The following is a 10526-nucleotide window of genomic DNA, read 5'->3' as shown; positions in this document are numbered from 1 at the left end:
AGAAAAGGGTTTTTTGTGGGAGGGTCTGTGGGAAATGGCTTTGGTTTTGCCCAGAGAAGTCTCCCCTAAATTGTCACTACCTTTTCCTCCTATGACAGTGCTTATGCTTAGATACAGCAAATGTCCAACGGCAGCTCCATCACCCAGTTCCTCCTCCTGGCGTTCACAGACACACGGGAGCTGCAGCTCTTGCACTTCTGGCTCTTCCTGGGCATCTACCTGGCTGCCCTCCTGGGCAACGGCCTCATCATCACCACCATAGCCTGTGACCAGCACCTCCACACCCCCATGTACTTCTTCCTGCTCAACCTCGCCCTCCTCGACCTGGGCTCCATCTCCATCACTGTCCCGAGGTCCATGGCCAATTCCCTCTGGAACAGCAGGGCCATTTCTTATATGGGATGTGCTGCCCAAGTCTTCTGCTTTGTCTTTTTCATTTCAGCAGAGATGTATCTGCTCACTGTCATGTCCTACGACCGCTACGTTGCCATCGGCAAACCCCTGCACTACGGGACCCTCCTGGGCAGCAGAGCTTGTGTCCACATGGCAGCAGCTGCCTGGGCCACTGGGTTTCTCAATGCTCTGCTGCACACGGCCAATACATTTTCACTGCCGCTCTGCAAGGGCAATGCTGTGGAGCAGTTCTTCTGTGAAATTCCTCAGATCCTCAAGCTCTCCTGCCCAGATGCCTACCTCAGGGAAGCTGGGCTTCTTATATTTGGTGCCAAGGTATTCTTTGTATGTTTTGTGTTCATCATACTGTCCTATTTGCAGATCTTGAGGGCTGTGCTGAGGATCCCCTCTGAGCAGGGACGGCACAAAGCCTTTGCCACGTGCCTCCCTCACCTGGCCATGGTCTCCCTGTTTGTCAGCACTGGCACGTTCGCCTACCTGAAGCCTCCCTCCATCTCCTCCCCATCCCTGGACCTGGTGGTGTCTGTTCTGTACTCAGTGGTGCCTCCAGCAGTGAACCCCCTCATCTACAGCATGAGGAACCAGGAGCTCAAGGATGCCCTGAGGAAACTATTTCAATACTCACTGCTTTAGGTTACTAAGGTTCACACTATGTCACTAGTGCTGCAAGAGAAATAGCCAGGACTAACTTTTCTTCTTATGTGTCTATATTTTTCCATAGTGCTTTTGCTGGGCTTTGTTTCTTGGTTCATGGCTGTAATAATATAATTCTTGGCCTCCTGCGTGTCTTTCCTTGAACCAAAGACCTCATGTACATATGTATATGCGCTCCTTAGTTTTTGATAAACTCAATAAATGAAGCAGCAGAAACCAATTTGTCTCAGGTCCCACGTCTTCACAATCCTCTGGAGCTGGGGGAGCAGCCCCAGGATGCAGGAGGGTCCAGGAGGCAAATGCTGCCCCATGGAGGAGCAGCCCTGGTGGCCTTGGGGCTGCCCATGGGCAACTCAGTGGTCGTTCCCTCTCTGACACCTGTGAATTCGGGCTGCTGCTTCACTTGATCCATGGGCAAGGGCAACAGCAGGATGCAGCAGGACACATCCCTTGTTGTCTGTTGACAGTGGAGATGGTGAATGGTCACGGAGATATGCACCGTCCCAGTCCATGATGAGGCAGAGGACAATCCTCCCGGAGAGGAATCTGGAGCTGCCCGAGAGCCCATGAGATACACACGGACCGGCTGTGCCTGAGGTGGGCAGTGACAGGACCCCACAGAGTGAGACATGGCCCAAGGTGGAGTCATCAAAGGGAAAGCACTAAATGCAGGTATCTGCAGGGAAACAAAGATGGACACAGACAGTCTGATACAGACCAGCTCCAACAGGCAACAGCGCCCTCACAGCCACCACACCAACAGCAGCGCTTACACAACCATGAGCAACAGAACTGACCCTGTCCTGTTGCCCCTCTCAGACTGCTCTGGTGTGAAGGTTGCACGAGTGGTCCGTGCATCCTGGGCAGAACTTATGCACTGTCTCACACGCTCCTGTGTTCCCCCAGCTGTGGACCTGGGCTTTGTGTTTGCCCAGACTCAGAGATATTACCCATTTGGCCATTCCACCCTGGGTGTCTTCATATCCTGGTGTCCTCCTCCTCCTTGCTACCCTCACTTAGAATTGACCAAAACCACACGCAACAGTGAACCCGCTCACACAGCAAATAGCCAGGAGGGGACTTTAAGAAATGTCGTAGTTTAACCCTGGTCATCCGCCCAGCACCACACAGTCGGTCGCTCACTCCCCCACAGCAGGATGGGGGGAAGGATAAGAAAAGTAAAAGAAAACTCGTGGATTGAGATAAAGAGGAGGAAAGTGATAAGAGGAGGAAAATGAGGGGGCAGCAGCCAGCGGTACCCAAGAGAGACTTTAATAGGTAAACCAAAAGCTGTGTGTGCAATCAAAGAAAAATGAGGAATTCACCCGCTGCTTTGCGTTCGCAGGTGGGTGTTCAGCCATCTCCAGAAAATCAGGGCTCCATCACACATAGCAGTTACTTGGGAAGACAAATGCCATCACTCTGAGTGTTCTCCCCTCCCTTCTCCTCCCAGATTTTATTGCTGAGCATGACTACATATGGTATGGAAGACCCCTTTGGGCAGTTGGGGTCAGCTGTCCCAGCTGCGTCTCCTCTCAATTTCTTGGACACCCCCTGCCTCCTCTCACTTCTCAGCGTGAGAAGCTTAAAAGACCTTGATACTGTGCAAGCACTGCTCAGCAATGACTGAAATATTGGGCTGTGATCAACACTGTTTCCATCACAGATTTAACACACAGCCCCGTACAAGTGACTATGAAGATAAGTAACTCTACCCCAACTGAAACCAGCCTAATAAGCAGGACAGACCATGGTGATGAGGCAGGGGGTTTGGCCAGACCAGCACTGACCAGCCACCTCCCCACGGGCAGCTGGTCCCTCGAATCCCTCTCCTCCCCACTCTTCCACAGGCTGCTTCTTCCACAGTCCACCTTGATCCCTCCCTTTCTCTGCCCGACTCTCTTCCCCAGTTCACAACTACCATCAGTTACTTTTTCCCCAATGGTCTCAGGTTTTCTCCGTTTGTACTCAAGTTTGATAGTTTGGATGCCATTGTCCAGGTCCTCTGGGACTTCAGTGGCATCACTGGTGGCTCCCCCAGTTCAGATGGAACTCCGCCTGCAGCTCCCAAGGGCCTCTGGTCTCCTGCAGGTTCTGTGCTCATGGCTGGACAGTGACTGCAATCCTGAGAAATTTCAAATCTTATGAGAACCTTTAAATCAACTTAAATGATTGAGTACATTCAGTAAAATGTCTGAGCTTTTCCCTTGATTTCTAACTGAGAATTTTTCAGGATGTGTATTAACAGAAGGAGAAGAAATATTGATATTTCCTTGTCTTTGCATCACCAGTACTGTATCTCTTACTCCGTGTGTTTCATCTCCCTCACATTACAGTTATTTCCTCCTGGCCTGAAGAAATTCACCATGTCTTTTAATTGTGTTTCTATTTATAATTTCCTATCTATCTCTCAAAAATATTTATTGCATGGTTCTCCCTTCTGGAAGGTGGAACCCGTCGGAGCCAGCTTGGACTTGGCATAGAGCTGAGGCCTGTGTTTTATCTTTTTGATGATCTAATCACATTTGAATTTGTGTGTTCAAAACCAAGAAAAACCTTTCTGTGCCTGTTTGCAGCCAGTTCTCTAATGAGAGCAGGTGGAAATTTGTGGAATGGGGCTTTAACAGCCAGTTCCAGTGGAGAAGTCTGATGGAAGGAAAAGTGATGTAAGTCCCAGATGTGCGACGACAGAAATAGTGGTGTTGGGAGGTGAGGAGCAAGGTTGTCCACACAGTGTCAGACCTCAAGGGACTACTTTTCCAATGTGTCCAGACCTCCTTAGGAGACAGCCTGGATCAATATCAGTTAGAAAATGCTGGTATCATCTCTTCCATAAACTGAAAGATAATTAAAATTTCCTTAAATATGAAAATAACAATTATTAAGTGCTTATAGAAATCTTTAACTAGACTCCTAAGAGCTCTCTAATTCACTGTACAAGTCTTGAAGACTTTAAAAACATCATGGTAGAGACACGGATCCTTAGGGCTTCCTCCACTTCTATGAGCCCCATGGTGCATTTGGTGCTGAGTCCATGAACCTCAGATACTGATACTGAAAAAATCTCTCAAGGACGTAAAGTCAGAAGCAAATGCCGAAGTGTCTCGGAGTGTTAATTGGCCCAACTGACGGCAATTGCCAACAAACTCTCCTGATGGAGTCGTTAGAGCAGATACTTGGAGGCCACGATGGCAGATAGGCAAAGGTCACGTACAGACAGTTCTGATGCTGAGAAAACCTTTGGTTCGATTTGTGAGGCAGAAAGGCCAAGCCCTCAGCCCAGCCCCTGGCAAGGCAGATCCTGTCCCTCCTGCGTGGCTCTTCCTGGGGCAGTGGGATGTGGGTGTGATGCTGAGTGAAGAACAACAGCCTGACACCTCCCTGTGGGGCTGCGATGAGGCCCCTGTGCCATGAGGACGTGTCTCCTCGCAGGTCTGTGGCAGAGACAACTGCCATGGCCAAGTGGACAGAGATCTCTGTTCTGTGGGTGCCTTCGCGCCCTACCAGAGCCCTTGGCCATCTCCACCACCACTGTCCCACACCTGCCCCTCTCTCCCCATGGCTGTAGACACCCATCTCTTCCCCACCTTGCTCTCGCCATGGCATTTCCATGCTTCACTGATGTCTTTCCACCCTCCCTGGCTGTTCCGTGAAACACAAAGCCATGGGCTGATCGCAGACTCCCTCTGGGTGACCTCTTGCACCACAGTGCAGCCCTCAAGTGACATTTTGAGCTCATCATGCCCTGTCTCCACATTCTAAGCCGCACTTTGCAGCAGATTTTCTCTTTCTTCTGCTCTTTCCCATTATCAAGCAAAGTTCCATGATCTCAGAATCCACCCTTAAGGTGTCTGACCCAGCCCGTCAGCCTGCTCGTGGTCTCTCAGCTGACCAGAAAGAAGTATCCTCACCATGATCTTCCAAGCCACACGCCTGCTGTTGGCCTTTCAGCTTGCTGGACAAGACTAAAGGCATGTGCCTGCTGCAGATAAAAGTAACATGATTGTCACCCGCCAAGCCCATGCACCTGCTGGTGGTCTTTCTCTGACTGCCAGGTGCATCTCCATGCCAGTCCTGCAAGGCGCTACGGCAGCAGAGACCTTGCAAACAACATTCAAGCTACGTGCATGCTGGTGGCTTTTCAATTCCTTAGGCACAGCTTCAAGGACACGCACATAGACCAGTCATGTGCCTGAAGCTGGCCTACCAGGTACTCAGGTGGAAGTGACCTCACAGCCGTGTGCCCCTTGCTGGCCCATGAGTCCCTGAGGCACCATAGACCTGGTCCCAGCAATTCTGCCCATCTCCTCCTCGGGCCTGACAGCTGGTCAGGTACCTGTAACCTCACATCCCTCTTCAGATGCCCTGTGGCTGCTCCAGAATTACCCTGGTTTGCCCCAGGGGGCCAAACTGCTGAAGTAGGGTAGGGAGAGGGGTTGGAGGTGATGGGGGTGAGCATGGCAATGAGAGCTTTGGGGATGAGGTGTTCAGTTTAGGGATTAAGGATTAGAGCTCGCTGTTCTGGGTTAGGATTTAGGCATCTGGCAATCTGCTTAGGTGCGTGGTTAGTGTTCAGGGTATGAGCTAGCTTTGTGAGTTAGGGGGTTTTTTTAGGGTTTTGGTGAGGCCTAATGTTAAGGCTGGTAATTTAAGGTTAGGGATACAGGATAGGGATTAAAGTGAGTAAAAGCATAAGACTAAGAATGAGGGGTTATGGGCTTGGGATTTGGCTTAGAGGTAAATTTTGAGGTTTGGGTTTAAAGTAGCGCATTACTGTCAGGGAGGGGACTAGCATTTAGGGGTAAAGTTAGAGTTTAAGATTACTGCTTAGAACACAGGTAAGGGCCTAACATGAATGTTTTCACAGTCAATGTCACGGCAGCATCACCATTACCTGAAACCCTCCAAATCTCTCATCTCTGTTGGCCAAGCCATTCTTTCCTCCCCCAAATCTCCAGTCTCTCTTGTCCCAGTTCCCCTTGACCTTCCCAAATCTGTCATCATCTTGGGAGCAGCTTTCTGATGGCCTTCATGACCTCTAAGTATTTGCCTTCCCGCTGCTGGTCAGCCAGTTCCTGTGACAGAAGTGACCTCGCAGCAGCATCCAACGGGACACAATGGGCTGCTGTGCTGCTGAGGTCCCTGCTCAGCCCACCCGGCAGCCCTGCACCACCCCTAAGGTCCCCAACCTCCGCTCACGCCTACCAGCTCGTGCTCCAGAACAGCTCCCGTAGGTCCGGGGAGACTTTTCCCAGTCCCACATGGTGCTTCAGCTGCCCCAGGGTATGTTGGAGGCAGTGGCCACCTCTGTGCAAACAACTGAATCAACCCCTGAACGGAGACTTTAGGGAATAGTTGAGCCCTCTGCAGAAAAGACTTCTATGTAATAGCTGAAAAAGTCTTCCTTTCCACAACTGCTAGTATTTTTAAACTAATTTTCATGAAACTTCTCATTGTTTGTTTGTTTGTTTGTTTAGACAGTTCCATGGCCAAGTGCCGGCAAGCTAATTAAACACTGTATCTCTATGTGAATGTTTTTATGCAGCCATTTCCCAAAATACATTGCCTACCAATGGTTTGAGTTGAGAAACACTGTTCAGAGGATCTTCTTAATTTGCATTGGCACATTTTGTATCTCTAATTCTTTTCCTCTGTCTCATTTACTTCCTTGCCTATTCTTTGAAGAGCTCTCTGAGGAAAAAATTACTTGAATTATGGAATATCATAGATTGGAAGAGACTCCTGTGCAAGGATCTTTGCAAGAGTGTCTTCAACTGGATCAAGTGAGGCTCCCCATACAACAGTTCTGCTGAGTTCTTATAATTGGCCAGCCTGTTGTCCTGCACATCCTCTCTGGCATGTGCAAGCAAGTTAGCAATTACCGTTTACTCAATTTTATTCAGTTTTGCAGCAGAAACTGCTACAGGGATCTCTAAAACAGTCAGGTTCTTCACCCAGGATGTTAATAACTACCTGTATGCACAGGAAACAGGCCCAGGCACAGCAGGATCTGCCCGTCTCCAGCACTGTCTGGAATCCCACCTGGAGAAATCCCACACAAGTCAGGCCAACATTTCATTTGAGGTGACTAATTTTTGCTTATTTTGGAGGTGGTTGATATTGAAGGAGGTTGACTGAACTCGATCACTTGGTTTCAAGTTGATCCATTGTCTCAGACCAGTTTCTGCTGCTGTCTCTGTGGACAATGAGATGGGAAAGTCCTTGGACCACCCAGGTGACTAATGACTGAAGAGCTCTGCTTGCACACCCGCACAACTTTGTTTCACCGCCTCAAACCCACCATCTCCTCCTCTCCCTCTTCTCCCTTTGCATTTTGAATTATTCTGGTTTTGGAGCCGTCTGCTCTACTCCTTTCTATGTCTGAAAACAAATGGAAAGATGAAGGGATAAACACCAGTCTTTATTGTATATGTGGGATTTTTTGGTCCTTCTTTCTCCTACATGTGTAGTTTGATTTAAAAAACAAAATAAGTTTAGGAATGGGAGATTTGAGACTTGAATAGTGAGTTTCATCTGCTTCACAACAGGTGCCTGTGAGAATTTGTTTTCCCAAGGCTCCCTGTATAATCAATGGAGAGAGGAGAAAACTCTCAAGGCTGGGTCCTCCCAACCTATAGCTGGCACGCAAAAGAAAAGTTACAGATCTCTTCCAGTCACTATTCTCCTGGTCTGCGTTTAGGTCAGCATATTTGATAGTAATAGCAATGAGCAACTGTTTGGAAGTAACTGCATTTCAGTGCAGATGGATGTCAGATGAGACCGGGTGGAACCATAACTAAAGAAGATGAGTTATATTTGGTCCCTATTCTGCCCTCCCCTCCCCTTTCCTGAAGAAACAGAGAGCACAAAGCTGTGGAAGAAAGCACGGGATTACGAAAGAGATGCTTGATACTGCTTATTCTGAAATCAGTAGATACTCAGGGATTCCTAGTCCAAAAAGGCAAGTACTGAAACATAGAAAGAAAAGCTTACAGCATACATTTGATTTGATTTGATTTGATTTGATTTGACTTGATGTAATAGTTTGGCATTTGTGCAATAGAAGAGATGACTTAGGCACATAGGTGTGACAGATGTTTGGAAAAGACCTGTGTGCATTTGGAATTTGCCAGGAATGGGATAAAATAGCTAACAGACTTTAAAATTCTCTGTTTTGAAGGAAAAATTCTTTCTGAGTGTTTGAAAAATATAGAAAGAAGACAACAAATTCTCAGAACTCCAAATGAAATTTGATGCAGAAATATCAGGGTATGAGAAGTGCTTGAAGTCCTCTATCTGTGTACTATAGGAAGACTGCAAGAAAGGAAAGAAGCAGAGAGTTTTGGGGAGCCCTTCACCCAGACTGTGGAATTATCACACTTGGTTTTTGCCATGTTCCTGTCTCAGCATGACGAACCGAAATTCAACGTGGGCTCAGAAAATGAAACTGCAGTTACTGAGTTCATCCTAGAGGGTTTCTCAGGGCTTGATCAAAGACTACAGCTCTTACTCTCTCTGGTCTTTCTGCTCATATACCTGACAACAGTGGTGGGGAACGCCACCATCATTTTCCTCGTATATGCGGATCACCGCCTTCAAACCCCCATGTACTTTTTCATTGGCAATCTGGCCTTCCTGGAAATCTGGTTTACATCCTCCACAAGCATCAAGTTGGTTGTGATCCTGGGTTCTGGGAGGAGAACAATCTCACTAAGCAGCTGCTTTGCCCAATCCTATTTCTATTTTGCCCTGGGCTGTACAGAGCTTATTCTACTTGTTGTCATGTCCTTTGACCGCTATGTTGCCATCTGCCAACCTTTGCATTATGCTGCCATCATGAAGCCTCAGCTCTGCATCCACCTGGTTGTTGCTACTTGGGTCACAGGCTTCACACTCTTGAGTTACCGCCTGGTCATCCTCTCCCAGCTGACTTTCTGTGGCTCAAATGAGATCCATCACTTTTTCTGTGACAACTCCCCCTTATTCAAACTGTCCTGCTCTGACACCAGCCTGCTTTGGAAAATAGACTCTGTTTTCATATCATTTGTCATTCTGGGTTCCTTATGTTTAACTCTGGCATTTTACCTGTGCATCCTTTTCTGTATTTTACATCTTCCAGCAGCCTATGGGAGGAAAAAAGCTTTTTCTACATGTTCTTCCCATCTCACCACCTTGGCAATTGCATATGGGAGCTGCATTGCTCTCTACGTGTGTCCTTCAGTAGGTGTTTCCTTGGAGAACAGCAGATTTGTAGCATTGCTGAACACCGTTCTGTACCCCTTCTTAAATCCATTCATCTACAGTCTTAGAAACAAGGCTGTGATACTGGCCCTGAATGAAGCCATTGCCCGTACAAGAGCACAGCTTTTCCCCTAATCATGAGGCATTTCTGGACAGCAATTCCAGTGATCTGCTATCATATGTTAGATAATACCAATGCATATGTATGTAACCTCCAGACAGAGATACCTCAGGAGATTGATAGAATCATAGAATCCTTTCAGTTGGAAGAGACCCTCAGGATCATCGAGTCCAACCACAACCCAATTCTAGCACTAAGCCATGTCCCTAAGAACCTTGTCTAATCACCTTTTAAACACCTTCAGGGGTGGTGACTTCCCCACTGCCCTGGGCAGCCTGTTCCAATGCCCAACAACCATTTCCAGGAAGAATTTTTTCCTAATATCCAATCTGAACCTCCCCTTCTGCAACTTGAGGCCATTTCCTCTTGTCCTATCTCATTGCATTGTGTTAAGTGATAAAAACCTCCTCTTCACACACAAAGAAGGCACTAACAATGGCAGGAGAAGTAACTCAGTTAATACCCTGCCCCAGCTGCTCTCAGCCCCATCACTGGGGAGCCACCAGCTCATCAGGAGCCCATCTCCAAAACCAAGAAGAGCACAGAGACTCATTGGCAAGTGGGAACCCAAATTACAGGCTCTGGGGAATGAACATCTTGTCCCAAGGCTACCCTGGGAGAGCCATCAGCCTCATTGTCCAGGTGTGAAGCCCATCAAGAGGAGCCACTGAGCGCAGCTCTCTGGATCACCATTTAGACTAACGGGATTGTTGCCTAGGGGTGCAGGACACATGGTGGGATGCAGGGGAAGAGCATCTTTGGATTACACAGGACTTACCATGGGAAGTTTGGGGAAGGACCCCAACCACTGCCGTCCGTCCTGTCTTCTCATTAAACTTAATTTCTAAATCTTTGCTGTGTGAGCAAATCTCTTCTCTGTGTGAACGTGTGAGCATGGGGATGTGAGTGTAGCAACTGGAGCAGGACCAGGGGGTCAGACAGCCTGTATGTCATTGATGCCAGCAACTGAGAGACCAGAGTGACTGGACATAAGAGTGTGTGCACACATGTGTGTGACTGGGGGGCATCTGTACCAGTACCTGGAATGGGGCTGCGGCCCTGGGGGCTCATGCGTCCTGGTGTCTGCAACTGGCAA

The 10526-nt window shown here is 48.2% G+C and overlaps 1 protein-coding gene across 1 annotated transcript; it reads left to right on the top strand.

Moving 5' to 3' along the window:
* Positions 1-6329: 6329 nt before the first annotated feature.
* Positions 6330-9444, top strand: LOC135999513 (olfactory receptor 6E1-like). The gene is made up of 2 exons (XM_065653084.1): positions 6330-6351; positions 8507-9444. Exons 1-2 carry the CDS (start codon positions 6330-6332, stop codon positions 9442-9444), a joined length of 960 nt encoding a protein of 319 aa, XP_065509156.1.
* Positions 9445-10526: the final 1082 nt, after the last annotated feature.

Source organism: Caloenas nicobarica, chromosome 28 (genome assembly GCF_036013445.1).
Source record: "Caloenas nicobarica isolate bCalNic1 chromosome 28, bCalNic1.hap1, whole genome shotgun sequence".
NCBI classification, from domain to species: Eukaryota; Metazoa; Chordata; class Aves; order Columbiformes; family Columbidae; genus Caloenas; species Caloenas nicobarica.
The sequence above is the reverse complement of the archived record's forward strand: the minus strand, read 5'-3'. Positions and strand labels throughout refer to the sequence as shown.

Bases quoted from the DNA above. Each gene is read 5' to 3' on its own strand.
- LOC135999513 (XM_065653084.1), top strand. From the start codon at position 6,330: ATGGTGCTTCAGCTGCCCCAGG. The intron at 6,352-8,506 runs GTATGTTGGAGG...ACGTGGGCTCAG, and splicing joins GGTGCTTCAGCTGCCCCAGG to AAAATGAAACTGCAGTTACT.